Source organism: Pipistrellus kuhlii, unplaced genomic scaffold (genome assembly GCF_014108245.1).
Source record: "Pipistrellus kuhlii isolate mPipKuh1 unplaced genomic scaffold, mPipKuh1.p scaffold_m20_p_107, whole genome shotgun sequence".
NCBI lineage: Eukaryota > Metazoa > Chordata > Mammalia > Chiroptera > Vespertilionidae > Pipistrellus > Pipistrellus kuhlii.
This window is the reverse complement of record NW_023425413.1, coordinates 568,243-583,724: the sequence shown is the minus strand read 5'-3', so window position 1 is coordinate 583,724 and position 15,482 is coordinate 568,243. Positions and strand designations below refer to the sequence as shown.

The 15,482-nt window shown below is 63.4% G+C and overlaps 1 gene segment (V, D, J or C); it reads left to right on the top strand.

Annotated features, from left to right (window-relative positions):
- The first annotated feature begins 404 nt into the window (after positions 1 to 404).
- On the top strand, positions 405 to 14,901 carry LOC118714884. The segment is given in 7 exon segments: positions 405 to 739; positions 10,391 to 10,702; positions 10,782 to 11,117; positions 11,359 to 11,673; positions 11,939 to 12,271; positions 14,631 to 14,746; positions 14,835 to 14,901. Coding segments are annotated over 7 exon segments (1,728 nt in total).
- The last annotated feature ends 581 nt before the right edge of the window (positions 14,902 to 15,482 follow it).

Genomic DNA, 15,482 nt, shown 5'->3' with positions numbered 1-15,482 from the left:
ACCCCAGGGGGCCGCCCCACAGGTCAGCGATGGACTGGGGGTTCCATCAGCCCCCCAAACTCCCCAGCAAGAGGCCTTTCTCCACTGAGAACAACCCAAACGTGTGTGAGGGGGGAGGGGCGTGAGAGAGACTCAGCGCAGCCTTGAGTCTGCTCTTGTTTCTAAAGAAAAGGGGAAAGCAGGACCGGCTGTCAGGGGGGGGGGGTCTCCTCTGCTCTGTGTCCCCCCTCCCCCAGCCCCCCACCTGGCTGGCCCCCAGTGTGAGATCCGCCTCCGCCCCAGCCTGGAGGTTTTGGCTAAGCCAGACACCACAGTGCTAACTGGGGCACAGTGATTGACAGCTCTACAAAAACCCAGCCAGCCGCAGCCCACCCGCCCGGGGCTCAGGGCCAGGGCCAGGCGCTGGGGGCTGGGAGGGAGCAGGAGACGGGGATGCCGTCCCACCAAGGGGCACAGCTGGGTGCAGGGAAGCAGCTGGGCAGGGTCAGCAGGGGTGAGCCAGGTGTCAGGAAGGAGGCCCAAACCCAGCCCTGGGGACCCGGGCTGGAGGGGGCCTGCCGGGGCCCCAGGGGGTGGGGGGGTGTTTGTGAGCAGCGAGCAGCCTGGCGTCGCCTGCGGCTCCCTCCCCGGGGACCCCGGCTGCTGCGGGGATTTCTGAGGCCACGGCCCGGGCCCGCTCACTGTGCCTATGCTGACTTCGAGCACTGGGGCCAGGGCACCCAGGTCACCGTCTCCTCAGGTGAGTCTGGCGTCCACTGTCCTGTCCGACGGGGACATGGCGGGGCAGGCGGGTAGCGGGCTGGGGTGTGCGGAGCCTGAGGCCCCGTCTGGTCTCAGACGAGGGACAGGAGGGCGGGTGCGTCCTTGTGGGACAGGAGGCTGCGCTCTCGGCCTGTCGCCCTCCCAGCCGGGGGTCCCTGTGGCCCCGGGCAGGACAGCGTCTGGCCGCCGGGGCCGGGGCAGGTTTTTGTCTGGGGGGACCGGGAACTGTGTCCCCGTGCGATGCTCTCGACGTGTGGGGCCAGGGGACCTCGCTCACCGTCTCCTCAGGTAAGCCGGCTTCCTCTCTCCTCTGTCCCGGCTGGAAGGGACTCTCCAGGGATTTCACTTTTCCTCCCCGGGGGCCGCCCCTGGGTCTCCGCTCGGCAGGCGGCCTCTCGTGGGGGCCGGGGCCTTCGCGGCGAGGCAGAGGGGCTGCGTTCTCGGGTGCGGAGTCCTGAGGAGAGGGGTTTGAGGTGGCTGGTGCCAGGCGGGACGGGGTTTTTGTACGCGGCCTTGGGGAGCCCGGGGCGATGTGACTACTTCGAGTACTGGGGCCAGGGCACCATGGTCACCGTCTCCTCAGGTGAGCCGGCTTCCTCTCTCCTCTCTGTCCGGGTGGGAAAAACTTTCCAGAGACTTTGGTTTTTTTTGCTCCGTGAGGGGTTCTGCGGAGTCCCCAGCCGGGGGCCCCAGTCGGGGGCCACTGCAGACGGACGGCCTCTCGTGGGGGACAGGGCGGTGGAGGCAGAGGGGCTGCGATCTTGGGGTGCGGAGTCCTGAGGAGAGGGGTTTGAGGTGGCTGGTGCCAGGTGGGACAGGGTTTTTGTACGCGGCCTTGGGGAGCCGGTGGCAATGTGACTACTTCGACTACTGGGGCCAGGGCACCATGGTCACCGTCTCCTCAGGTGAGTCCTCCACCCCCTCTCTCCTCTCTCTCTCCTCTCTCTCTCCGAGGGTTTTTGGTGCTTTTTGAGGGAAATGAGTGTGTCGGGTCTCGGGTCCAGGAGGTCCGGGCCGGGCTGGGGACTCAGGAAGGGCCTGGGGCACCGCGGCTCCCGGGTCAGAGGACGGATTGAACCCGCTCCTCCGGGCTCTGAGGCCGGGGTCTCTCTGGGTCTTGGCCGCCCTTGGCCTCCGGGCCCTGAGGCCCCCTCTGCCCTCCTGGGCGTTCCCTGAGGGGACGGGAGGCCCGTGCCGGACACCGGTTCTTGCCCGGGACCCGGGTGCGACTGTCACAATGTGACTCCTGGCTCGATGTCTGGGGCCAGGGCACCCTGGTCACCGTCTCCTCCGGTGAGTCCTCCGGTCGGGGAGGTGGGGGTCGGGTCAGGAGACGCCGAGGCATTTCGGAGGTCAGGAAAGGGAGCCGGGGAGAGGGTTCCCCAAGCGGGGCCGGAGACCGTCCGTCCCTCCCCCAAGGACAGCGAGCGAGGCCTCGGGGCCGTGGGACCGGCTGCCCGGCTCCAGGGCTCCGCCGTGGGCGGTGGCCAGTGTCGTCACTTGGACCTCCGAGTCCCGGTTGGGGCTGTGGGCTCAGGGCCGGCGGCCGGGCAGCGGGACCCGGCTTCGCGGGGCCAGGCTAGGGCATCCGCGGGCTGAGGGGCTCAGGGCCCTCCCGGCCACAGAGACTTGGGTGGCCACCTTCCATCGGCGCCCAGAGACGGTGCGGGTCCCCGGGCGGCCTCCGGCGGTGAGGGGCCGGCGCCCCGGTTTTTGTGGGGCGAGGATGGAGATTGCAAGGCTGTGATTACTATGGTATGGACTACTGGGGCCAGGGGACCCAGGTCACCGTCTCCTCAGGTAAGACCGATGCCCTCCTCGGGCCTTTCCTTCCCGCTCCTCTCGCTGGGTCTTTCTGGGCATCAGTGGCCGGTCCTCGGACGTGACCCCCGGCCGGGGCCGGGGCCGGGGCCAGGGCCGGGGCCAGGCAGGCTGGCCAGGGAGGACAGGGGCCGGGGCGCAGGGACTGCAGAGCCTCTTGGTTTTCGGGTGCCTTTCGGAGACTGAAATTAAGAGGCTTTTCTGGGGTCACGGAGCCCCTGGAAGAGGCTGCGGGCCTGAAGGGCCGCGCCGGGTGAGAGGTTGGACCGGCCGAGGGCCAGCGGGGCCGCGGGACCTTCTCACGGTCAGAACCGGGGGTTTGCAGACCAGGAGCAGGCGGCTCGGGGGCACTCTGCCCGCGGAGGGAGGCTGCACATTCTCATTCTTTTCAAGTCCGTTGCTTTGCTAGAATCTAATTTCTTCCAAGTCCATGGCTTCTCTATGATTTAATTCTTTTAAATGCCAGATTGTATGTAGACTTCTTTACCCGCCAGGAGAGCCGGGTGGCCGCAATGGGCCACATTGAAGGACATGGTTAGGAAGAGTGTGACTTTATTTTATTTTATTTTATTTTATTTTTAATTACTTTTTATTGACTTCAGAGAGGAAGGGAGAGGAAGAGAGAGATAGAAACATCCGTGATGAGAGAGAACCATGGGTCGGCTGTCTCCTGCACAAGCCACATTGGGGATCAAGCCCCACTACCTGGGCCTGTGGCCTTTGATAGGAATTGAACCTGGGACCCTTCAAGTCCACAGGCCGGCGCTCTATCCACTGAGCCACACCGGCCAGGGCAAGAAAAGGGTGACTTTAAAATGTGAGAGGTTTTAAGGTCACTGGTTTGGTTTTTTTGGTCGTTTTTTTTTTTTTTTTAATCTCATTATTTAATTAATAATTGGAAGTCAGGTCTTTGTGGAGTGGAGAGTGGTGCCAGTTTGGCCAGATGCGGTGACAGGGAACCGTGGGCTGAGTTTTGATGAAGATAAATTAGTTTTCACCGAGTTGAGGCTGTTGGACGGAGCAGAGCCAGTGGCGGCTGTCGGGGGGTGAGAGGGGCACACACCTGCAGCCAGCGGCCGGAAGCGGGCCGGCCGGCATCTATTTTCGGAGGCCAGGAAGCACGGTTGACACATTTATAGCTTCTGGTTTCGAGACGCGGTTTCGGGGTTTTGCCCACAAATCTAAACGTGTCTCCGGAGCAAACAGCACCTGCGGCTGGGCCGTGAGATAAGCCGAGGCAGGGACGGGAGTTCCGCTTTTAGGTCCGGGTTTCGTTTTTCGTTTCTCGGACTCGGCTCGCCAGCGTCTTGTTTGCGTTCATGTCCAAAGCGAGGCGTGTGAGCCGTGAAACCGCCTCGGGCGGGGCCGTCAGCCCGTGGCCCGCGTTCACTCCGAGGGCCCCTGTCCCCACAGCCGGGGTCACAGGGACCCTCCGGCTTTTTAAGTTAGTGTTTCCTCCCCGTGAGGAAGAGGCACTTTGCAACCTCTGATAAAGTCACCTTTGTTTCAGACCGATTTCCAATACGCCCCTGAGGCCCGAGGCCAGTGGGATGTGTGGGAGGGTTAGGGTTAGCTCAGTGGACTAAGCGGAAGCCCATTGGGTCCCAGACTGAGTCCCGAGTGAGTGAGCGAGTGAGTGGGCGGTGGAGTTGGAGGAATGGCTGCAGGACAAAGGCCCCCTTCACCACCATTCCTCCCCCCAGACGTGGAGTGAGCGGCAGGCGAGTGAGAGAGGTCTGACAGCTTTGCCTCCACCTGAAGGAGAGCTTGAGCCATTGGTGCTCAGTGGAGGCAGAGAGGGCTGGGTGTGTGACACCCCAAGCTGCCCCTGTGGGGGTCCCTCCCAGTTATCTCTCCCCAGAGAACCTTCCAGGGAAAGTGGCCAGTGCTGCCCCGTGGCCGACCAGCTGCGGGCGGGGTGGCTGGCCACGGGGCAGCACTGTCTGTCCCCGCTGCCGTCTGCCCCTAAGTTGTGAGCGCAGCTCCGGTCTGAGTCACGGCCGCGCGTTAGGAAGGGCCCACGCCGTGTGCCGCCGAGCGGGGCTCTGAGTGCGAGGTCAGGCAGATGCGTGTCCTGGCCGTTCCAGGGGTGATTTTTCTCTGGAGGGAACGTGGGTAAAGCCGGTGGCGGACGGTGGGGCGCGGGCGGGGGAGCACTCTGCCAACCCAAGGCTCCTCAAGCCCCACCAGATGTACACTGACTTGAAGTGGGCAGAGTGTTTGACCGGCTACGGGGAGGGCAGTGACGGGCGCTGCTTGGGAGCCAGATGCCAGCGGGAGCGGGGCTGGGGCTGGGAGCGGGCGTATCAGGGGCGAGAGGCAGGAAGAGGCCCTGGGAAGGAGCCCACCTGGCCGAGCCCAGCTGCACAGAAGTCCGGGGAGAGGCGCTTCCGCTGAGGTGAGCATGTCGGGTGGCCTGAGCGTTCTGACCAAAAACACCAGGCTGAGCAGGGCTGCGCTGGGGTGAGCTGGGGGAGCTGGGGGAGCTGGGGGAGCTGAGCTGGGCTGAGCCGGGTGAGCTGAGTGAGCTGTGGGAGCTGAGCTGGGTGAGCTGAGCTGAGCTGAGCTGGGTGAGCTGAGCTGAGCTGAGCTGAGCTGGGGGATCTGGGGGAACTGAACTGGGTGAGCTAGGGGATCTGGGGGAGCTGAGCTGAGCTGAACCAGGTGAGCTGAGCTGGGTGAGCTGGGTGAGCTGAGCTGAACTGAGTGGAGCTGGGTGAGCTGAGCTGAGCTGAGCTGAACCAGGTGAGCTGAGCTGGGTGAGCTGAGCTGAGCTGAGTGGAGCTGGGTGAGCTGAGCTGAGCGGAGTGGAGCTGGGTGAGCTGAGCTGAGCTGAGTGGAGCTGGGTGAGCTGAGCTGAGCTGAGCGGAGCTGGGTAAGCTGGGTGAGCTGAGCGGAGCTGAGTGAGCTGAGCTGGGTGAGCTGAGCAGAGCTGAGTGAGCTGAGCTGGGTGAGCTGAGCTGAGCTGAGCGGAGCTGGTGAAGCTGAGCTGGGTGAGCTAAGCTGAGCTGAGTGGAGCTGGGTGAGCTGAGCTGAGCTGAGCGGAGCTGGGTAAGCTGGGTGAGCTGAGCGGAGCTGAGTGAGCTGAGCTGGGTGAGCTGAGCAGAGCTGAGTGAGCTGAGCTGGGTGAGCTGAGCTGAGCTGAGCGGAGCTGGGTGAGCTGAGCTGAGCTGGGTGAGCTAAGCTGAGCTGAGTGGAGCTGGGTGAGCTGAGCTGAGCGGAGCGGAGCTGGGTGGGCTGGGTGAGCTGAGCTGAGCTGAGCGGAGCTGGGTGAGCTGAGCTGGGTGAGCTGGGTGAGCTTAGCTGGGTGAGCTGAGCTGAGCTGAGCGGAGCTGGGTGAGCTGGGTGAGCTGAGCTGAGCTGAGCGGAGCTGGGTGAGCTGGGTGAGCTGGGGTGAGCTGGGCTTAGCTGGGTGAGCTTGGGGAACTAGAGGAGCTGGGGGAGCCAGGGGAGCTGAGCTGGGGGAGCTGGAGGAGCTGAGCTGAGCTGAGCTGGGTGAGCTGAGCTGAACTAAGCTGAGCTGGGTGAGCTGAGCTGAGTGAGCTGAGCTGAATTGAGCTGAGCAGGGTAAGCCGAGCTGGGTGAGCTGAGCAGGGTGAGCTGAGCTGAGCTGAGCTGGGGGAGCTGAGCTGAGCTGAGCTGAACTGGGTGAGCTGAGCTGAGCTGAGCTGGGTGAGCTGAGCTGAGCGGAGCTGGGTGAGCTGAGCTGAGCTGAGCGGAGCTGGGTGAGCTGAGCTGGGTGAGCTGAGCTGAGCTGAGCGGAGCTGGGTGAGCTGAGCTGGGTGAGCTGAGCTGAGCTGGGTGAGCTGAGCTGGGTGAGCTGAGCTGAGCTGGGTGAGCTGAGCTGGGTGAGCTGAGCTGGGTGAGCTGAGCTGGGTGAGCTGGGTGAGCTTGGGGAGCTAGGAGAGCTGGAGGAGCCAGGAGAGCTGAGCTGGGTGAGCTGAGCTGAGCTAGGTGAGCTGAGCAGGGTGAGCAGGGTAAGCTGGGTGAGCTGAGCTGAGCTGAGCTGAGTGAGCTGGGTAAGCTGAACTGAGCTGAGCTGAGTGAGCTGGGTGAGCTGGTGTGAGCTGGGCTTAGCTGGGTGAGCTTGGGGAGCTAGAGGAGCTGGGGGAGCCAGGGGAGCTGAGCTGGGGGAGCTGGAGGAGCTGAGCTGAGCTGAGCTAAGCTGAGCTGGGTGAGCTGAGCTGCGTGAGCTGAGCTGAATTGAGCTGAGCAGGGTAAGCTGAGCTGGGTGAGCTGAGCAGGGTGAGCTGAGCTGAGCTGAGCTGGGGGAGCTGAGCTGAGCTGAGCTGAACTGGGTGAGCTGAGTTGAGCTGAGCTGGGTGAGCTGAGCTGAGCGGAGCTGAGTGAGCTGGGTGAGCTGAGCGGAGCTGAGCTGAGCGGAGCTGGGTGAGCTGAGCTGAGCTGAGCGGAGCTGGGTGAGCTGAGCTGAGCTGAGCTGAGTGGAGCTGGGTGAGCTGAGCTGAGGCTGAGAGGCGGAGCTGGGTGGGCTGGTGAGCTGAGCTGAGCTGAGCTGGAGCGGAGCTGGGTGAGCTGAGCTGGGTGAGCTTAGTAGCTGGGTAGCTGAGCTGAGCTGAGCGGAGCTGGTTGAGCTGGGTGAGTGAGCTGAGTGGAGCTGGGTGAGCTGAGCTGGGTGAGCTGGGTGAGCTGAGCTGGGTGAGCTGAGCTGAGCTTAGCGGAGCTGGGTGAGCTGGGTGAGCTGAGCTGAGCTGAGCGAGCTGGGTGAGCTGAGCTGGTGAGCTGAGCTGAGCTGGAGTGAGCTGAGCTGAGCTGAGTGAGCTGGGTGAGCTGAGCTGAGCTGGGTGAGCTGAGCTGAGCGTGGGTGGCTGGGTGAGCTGAGCTGAACTGAGCGGAGCTGGGTGAGCTGAGCTGGGTGAGCTGGGTGAGCTGAGCTGGGTGAGCTGAGCTGAGCTGGGTGAGCTGAGCTTGGGTGAGCTGAGCTGGGTGAGCTGAGCAGGGTGAGCTGGGTCAGCTGGAGGAGCTGAGCTGGTGAGCTGGGCTGAGCTGGGTGAGCTGAGCAGGGTGAGCTGGGTCAGCTGGAGGAGCTAGGGGAGCTGGAGGAGCCAGGAGAGCTGAGCTGGTGAGCTGAGCTTGAGCTGAGCTGAGTGAGCTGGGTAAGCTGAACTGAGCTGAGCTGAGTGAGCTGGGTGAGCTGGTTTGAGCTGGGCTTAGCTGGGTGAGCTTGGGGAGCTAGAGGAGCTGGGGGAGCCAGGGGAGCTGAGTTGGGGGAGCTGGAGGAGCTGAGCTGAGCTGAGCTGAGCTGGGTGAGCTGAGCTGAACTAAGCTGAGCTGGGTGAGCTGAGCTGAGTGAGCTGAGCTGAATTGAGCTGAGCAGGGTAAGCCGAGCTGGGTGAGCTGAGCAGGGTGAGCTGAGCTGAGCTGAGCTGGGGGAGCTGAGCTGAGCTGAGCTGAACTGGGTGAGCTGAGTTGAGCTGAGCTGGGTGAGCTGAGCTGAGCTGAGCTGAGGTGGGTGAGCTGAGCAGGGTGAGCTGAGCTGAGCTGAGTGAGTTGGGTGAGCTGAGCTGAGTGAGCTGGGTGAGCTGAGCTGAGCTGAGCTGGGTGAGCTGGGTGAGCTGAGCTGAGCTGGGTGAGCTGAGCTGAGCTGAGTGGAGCTGGGTGAGCTGAGCTGAGCGGAGCGGAGCTGGGTGGGCTGGGTGAGCTGAGCTGAGCTGAGCTGAGCGGAGCTGGGTGAGCTGAGCTGGGTGAGCTGGGTGAGCTTAGCTGGGTGAGCTGAGCTGAGCGGAGCGGAGCTGGGTGAGCTGGGTGAGCTGAGCTGAGCTGAGTGGAGCTGGGTGAGCTGAGCTGGGTGAGCTGGGTGAGCTGAGCTGGGTGAGCTGAGCTGAGCTGAGCGGAGCTGGGTGAGCTGGGTGAGCTGAGCTGAGCTGAGCGGAGCTGGGTGAGCTGAGCTGGGTGAGCTGAGCTGAGCTGGGTGAGCTGAGCTGAGCTGAGTGGAGCTGGGTGAGCTGAGCTGGGTGAGCTGAGCTGAGCTGGGTGAGCTGAGCTGAGCTGGGTGGGCTGGGTGAGCTGAGCTGAACTGAGCGGAGCTGGGTGAGCTGAGCTGGGTGAGCTGAGCTGGGTGAGCTGGGTGAGCTGAGCTGGGTGAGCTGAGCTGAGCTGGGTGAGCTGAGCTGGGTGAGCTGAGCTGGGTGAGCTGAGCAGGGTGAGCTGGGTCAGCTGGAGGAGCTGAGCTGGATGAGCTGGGCTGAGCTGGGTGAGCTGAGCTGGGTGAGCTGAGCTGAGCTGGGTGAGCTGAGCAGGGTGAGCTGGGTCAGCTGGAGGAGCTAGGGGAGCTGGAGGAGCCAGGAGAGCTGAGCTGGGTGAGCTGATCTGAGCTGAGCTGAGTGAGCTGGGTAAGCTGAACTGAGCTGAGCTGAGTGAGCTGGGTGAGCTGGTGTGAGCTGGGCTTAGCTGGGTGAGCTTGGGGAGCTAGAGGAGCTGGGGGAGCCAGGGGAGCTGAGCTGGGGGAGCTGGAGGAGCTGAGCTGAGCTGAGCTGAGCTGGGTGAGCTGAGCTGAACTAAGCTGAGCTGGGTGAGCTGAGCTGAGTGAGCTGAGCTGAATTGAGCTGAGCAGGGTAAGCCGAGCTGGGTGAGCTGAGCAGGGTGAGCTGAGCAGGTGAGCTGAGCTGGGGTGAGCTGGGAGCTGAGCTGAGCTGAGCTGAACTGGGTGAGCTGAGTTGAGCTGAGCTGGGTGAGCTGAGCTGAGCTGAGCTGGGTGAGCTGAGCAGGGTGAGCTGAGCTGAGCTGAGTGAGTTGGGTGAGCTGAGCTGAGTGAGCTGGGTGAGCTGAGCTGAGCTGAGCTGAGCTGGGTGAGCTGGGTGAGCTGGGTGAGCTGAGCTGAGCTGGGTGAGCTGAGCTGAGCTGAGCTGGGTGAGCTGGGTGAGCTGAGCTGAGCCGGGTGAGCTGAGCTGGGTGAGCTGGGTGAGCTTGGGGAGCTAGGGGAGCTGGGGGAGCCGGGGGAGCTGAACTGAGCTGAGCTGGGGGAGCTGGGGGAGCTGAGCTAGGGGAGCTGAGCTGGGGGATCTGGGGGAGCTGAGCTGGATGAGCTTAGCTGAATTGAGCTGAGCTGGATGAGCTGAGCAGGGTGAGCTGAGCAGAGCTGAGCTGGGTGAGCTGAGCTGAGCTGAGTTGGGTGAGCTGAGCTGAGCTGAGCTGGGTGAACTGAACTGAGCTGGATGAGCTGAGCTGGGTGAGCTGGGCTGGGTGAACTGAGCTGGGTGAGCTAGGCTGGGTAAGCAGGGTGAGCTAGGCTGGATTATCTGGGTGAGCTGAGCTGGCTGGGCTGACCCCGTGACCTGGATGTGCTTGGGATGAGTTGAGTTGAGTCTATATTCGTCCCCCATCACACACCATCCTTTGGACCCAGGCACCCAGGGCAGGGCTCCATGTGGCGGAGCCGCGGCAGTGAGGGCTGGGCTCGCAGGGGCCCCTCTCTCGCTGGCCGGCCGCTGCCTGGGGGTCCCAGGCACTGGGGCTGAGCATGTGGCTGCAGGGGTCAGAGGGAAGGCCGCGCTGGTCTGGGGCTGGGTCGTGTGAGGCGGGAGCTGGGCGCACATGTCTGTAAGAGCCGCTCCCATCCCCCAGGCTCAGAGCCGGCTCCTGCGGGGTGGGGGCTGTGGCAGCCTCCTCAGCCGGAGCCTTGGCCACACTGCCTGCCCCACACAGGTGGCGAGATCTGGGGGACCCGTCGTCATGGGCTTGGCCCCGTGAGGCATCTGAGGGGCGACGGGCCTGACCCCTGACCGGCCGAGTCAGGGAAGTCCTCCTCTCACACCCCTTTCTCTTCTGTCCCGCTCGCTCGGGTCCTCAGGGACTGCTGCTGCCCCCACCCTCTTCCCCCTCGTCTCCTGCGGGAACTCCCTGCCCGAGGAGAGCCTGGTGGCCATGGGCTGCCTGGCCAAGGACTTCCTGCCCGACACCGTCACCTTCTCCTGGAGCTTTAAGAACGCCAGCGCCATCAGTGCCGTCCAGAACTTTCCCTCGGTCATGAGGGAGGGCAAGTACCAGGCCAGCTCGCAGGTCCTCCTGCCCACGGCCGACATCCTCCAGGGCCCGGACGAGTTTGTGACATGCAAGGTCAAACACCCCAACGGCGAAAAAGTATTGCAGTTTGCCATCCCAGGTGAGCGGCCTTCCCCTGCGGGTGGGCTGCCGGGAGGGCGAGGGGGGCAGCGGCCCATGACGCTGACTCCTCCCCGCAGACAGCGAAGTGCTGCCGCCCCACGTGAACGTCTTCATCCCGCCCCGCGACTCCTTCACCGGCCCCGGCCTCCGCACGTCCTCGCTCATCTGCCAGGCCTCGGGCTTCAGCCCCAAGAAGATCGCCGTGTCCTGGCTGAAGGAGGGGAAGCTGCTGACCTCCGGCTTCGTCACGGACAAGCCAGAGGTCGAGCGCAGAGCCCGCCCCTTGACCTACAGGGTCACCAGCACGCTGACCGTCACCGAGAGCGACTGGCTGAGCCAGAGCGTGTTCACCTGCCAAGTAGAACACCAGGCACTCACTTTCCAGAAGAACGTGTCCTCCATGTGCGGCCCCAGTGAGTGATCCCGCCCTGGCAGAGCCCCCAGCACACAGGTGTCCTCTCGGTCGGCAGAACTGCCCCTGACGGGCCTGCAGCTCCCCGAGCCTTGGCTTCCCGGAGAGGCCAGGGGCGGGGAGGGGGGCCCCCAGGGAGGCTTGTCGGGCGGGACCCGGTATCCCCTTTGGCAGGACCCCAGGGCCCAGGAGAGGCTCCGCCAAGTCGACGCCTTGGCCTGACCACCCCTGTCCTGTCCCAGGTACGTCCACCATCCGAGTCTTCACCATCCCCCCGACCTTCGCCAGCATCTTCCTCACCAAGGAGGCCACGCTGTCCTGCCTGGTCACGGACCTGGCCACCTATGACAGCCTGCACATCTCCTGGACCCGCAAGAATGGCATTGAGATGCAAACCTACACCAACATCTCCGTGAGCCACCCCAACGCCACCTTCAGTGCCATGGGAAAGGCCACGGTGTGCGTGGAGGACTGGGAGTCGGGCGAGGAGTTCACCTGCACGGTGACCCACACGGACCTGCCCTCGCCGCTGAAGCATACCATCTTCAGGCCCAAGGGTAGGCTTCCCCCCTTCCCGCCACCCCAGACCCTCCCACACATGGCATCCAGCGCTGGGGATCCCATGGTAGGCCCGGAAGCAAGAGGCACACATGCATAGGCATGCAACAGGTACACGGACACAGGCACACACAGAGACATGCACACAGATACCTGCACAATCATGCACTAAGACACACAGACACACATGCCCTCTGCTCCCCTGTTGTCGGGGGCTGAACCCCGCCGCCCCCGACCTGAGCTCACCCGCCCCTTTTCCCACAGACGTCGCCAAGCACATGCCCTCGGTGTACGTGCAGCCACCCAGCCGGGAGCAGCTGAGCCTGCGGGAGTCGGCCTCTGTCACCTGCCTGGTGAAGGGCTTCTCGCCCCCTGACGTGTTTGTGCAGTGGCTGCAGAGAGGGCAGCCTGTGTCCTCCGACATGTATGTGACCAGCGCCCCAGTGCCCGAGCCCCAGGCCCCCGGCTTGTACTTCGTCCACAGCGTCCTGACGGTGAGCGAGGAGGACTGGAGCGCCGGGGAGACCTACACCTGCGTCGTGGCCCACGAGGCCCTGCCCTACTCGGTGACCGAGAGGACCGTGGACAAGTCCACCGGTAAACCCACCCTGTACAACGTGTCCCTGGTCATGTCTGACCTGGCCAGCACCTGCCACTGACCCCAGGCTGCCCCTCCAGGGCGGTCCGGAGCCTCTGGCTGACCTGTCGCTGTGTGTGCATGTATGCAAACTGACTGTGTCAATGGGTGGGGTGTTGCATTCTATAAAAACCAGAAATAAAAATGTCTGTTCAAAAGATGCTGGTCCGAGTGAGCAATGCTCTCGCCCGCTGGGGCCACGGCTGTGCTGCCCCCACCCCTGCTTCACCCACTGGCTTCCCACTCGCCTCTCAAAGCCCTGAGCCCTGCAGAGTGCTCACAGCAGACAGTGCAATGCTCACCGCCTCTCCACAGCTGCTATGGGCTCACAGGGACATGGGTGTACAACACACATGCACACATGCACACACAGAGACACATGCATGCATGCACACAGACATAAACAGATATGCACACACATGGACACAGCTACACGTGACGTGGACATTGGCACACAACACATGCACATGTGCACACATGCATGCATGCACACAGACACATGCCCAGGCATGGACATACACAAAGGCACACAGGCACATGTACATAAATGGATGCGGACACAGACACATATACTATAACATGAGCACACAAACACATGCACATGTGCAGGTGTGTGCAAATACATAGACACGTGTGTTTGCTGTGCATGTGTGTGTGTGTGTGGTGCCACGTGTGTGTATACACATAGACACATGCAAAGTATGGACACATGCACAAAGAAGCACACAGGCACACAGGCATAGACATACACAAATGAATATGAACAAAGAGACATGTGCAGTGGATGTGGGAACACAGAGACATGCAAAGACATGGATACACACACAAATATCTACACATTCAAACATGTGTACACAGACATGTGCACACTCATATATACATCCACACATGTGGACACATACACAGAGAAGCACGAATGCACATTGTTCTAGAGACACACATGCGAGAGACATGAGCACACTGGCATGTGTACACATACACGTGTGCAGGGATGTACACATGTACGCAGATATCTGCACATGTGTGCAAACATGCAAACATGCAGGCAGACACACAGTTAATGCACACTCATATACACATGCACACACGGTCACATACTCACCTGGGCACTCACACAGATGAGTCATGGGTGCACAGGTGTACACGGGCACATGGACCCATTTGCACAGACACAAGCACATACAGACACACACATTCATGTGCACACAGCACAGACACACACACAGATGTCCACCCTGTGCGCCCAGGTCACTCGGTGCCTTTGACGCCTGCCTCTGTGCCACGCTTGCTGCACGGCTTCCTGTCCAGCCTGCTTGTCCTCTGTCTGCCCTTGGAGGTACACCCAGGGGCCAGCCCACCAGGACTCTGACCAGGCACCCGCCCAGGCCTGGGCAGGGGCTCAGGGGCCTCTGGGCAGGCGGCTGATGAAGCAGCAGGCCCTGTACCCCAGTGAACAGAAGTGGTCGGCGTGTCCCGGAGGCAGGGAGGTTGATCCACGGGCTCTGCCCCGCAGACACCTGGCCCTGGAACCTGGTGGGGACAGAAGCCACCTGCAGCAGGGAGTGAGGGGCACAGGGACCCGGGGGGGCCCGTTCCCAGCAGAGAGCTCGGCCCCTGGGCAACCCCTAGACACCCTGTGCTCCTGGTCCTTTGGGGCCCTGGACTCCAGAAGCTGCCTCAAAGGCCCATCTGTGTTGGGGCTCCAGACCCCACTGTATGTGTCTGTCTGTCCATCCAGCCTCACTCTGCCCCGAGCCTTGGGTGTCTGTCAGACCTCTGGGTCCCAGAGATATGATTCCTAGTGGGGCAGACACGCCAGCCAGAGCCCCCCATGGCCTCCTACATTCGCCCTCCACTCTGAGAAGGAGAGAGTGAGAGTCCCGCTGAGGAAGCAAGGAGGGTCCCTCGGTCCCAGACCTGTGCCTGCCCCCACTGCCACCCCCACTCGCAGGGGACAGGAGGCCCCATTCCCAGCTTCATCACCCCAAGTGGCCCTGGCCGTACCCCCTCGAGGAGAGCCCGGGACCCTGAATGCATTCCACTGGGCCCCCTATCCCGGCCCTGTGTGGCACCCACCCCTGTGTCTGTGAGCTGCTGTCACCCTGTGCCCAGGGCCTCAGGACGGGGACTCTGCCTGGCCTCCAGGCGGCTGTGGGAGCCCAGCTCTGCCGGGCTCAGACCTGCCCTGCTGCCCTCGCTTCTGCCCCACCCTGCCCCGCCCTCCGGGGGCAGCACCGCCAGGGCCCTGGGCAGCAGGAGGATGGGTGGCTGGGAGGGGGTTTGGGGTGCAGCACTGAGCCCCACGTTGTGTCCCTGCAGGGGGGGAGGTGAGCGCCGACGAGGAGGGCTTTGAGAACCTCAACACCATGGCCTCCACCTTCATCGTCCTGTTCCTGCTCAGCCTCTTCTACAGCACGACCGTCACTCTGTTCAAGGTGGGCGGTTGAGCAGGCGGGCGGGCTGGGGGTCCGGGCACCCAGACCCGCCCCGAGCAGTGCCTCACGCTGCCTCTGTCGTCCACAGGTGAAGTGACCCGCCAGGCAGGAGCGTGGACACAAGGAGACGGAGCTGAGGGGGTGCCCGCCGCCTTGTGTGCTGGGCCTGCGTGCTGGGCCCCTTGTACATACCCTCCCCTCTCCCCCTCTCCCCTTCCCCAAGCGCCTCCAGCTTCCAGTGCCAGGAAGCCGCTTCCCTGGACGCCCACCGCCGAGTGCGGCCCGGGTGGCTCGCAGTGTGTGCCCGTGTCGCCTTGAAATAAATACGTGTGCTATCTTGTGACATGTGTGTGTGTGTGTGTGATTCTGACGGGCGCGTGGGAAAGGGAGGGCTGGGGGCAGAGGAGCCTGAAGGGCGAGGCTGAGCTGGGGGGATGCAGGCCAGGCTCCCCGGCACCATCTTCGTGGAGCTGGGCTCGGCCTCCCTGTGGTCAGTAGGGCCTCGCCCGGGGCACCCTCAGGACGCGCCTCACTGCCTGTTGCCGTTCCTGGAAAGCCAGCCGCGCCGTCTGTCCACCCTCGCCGAGTGTCTGGGGGGTGCCCGGAAGACCCGTGTCCAGTCTAGAGCGTGCATGGCCGGAGGCAGGACAGCAGGGGAGGCACAATACCCCCTGGGGCGAAAACGAGGCAGGTGGCAGCCAGGCCAGGGGCCACGTGGGCGTGAGGTGCGGGAGGC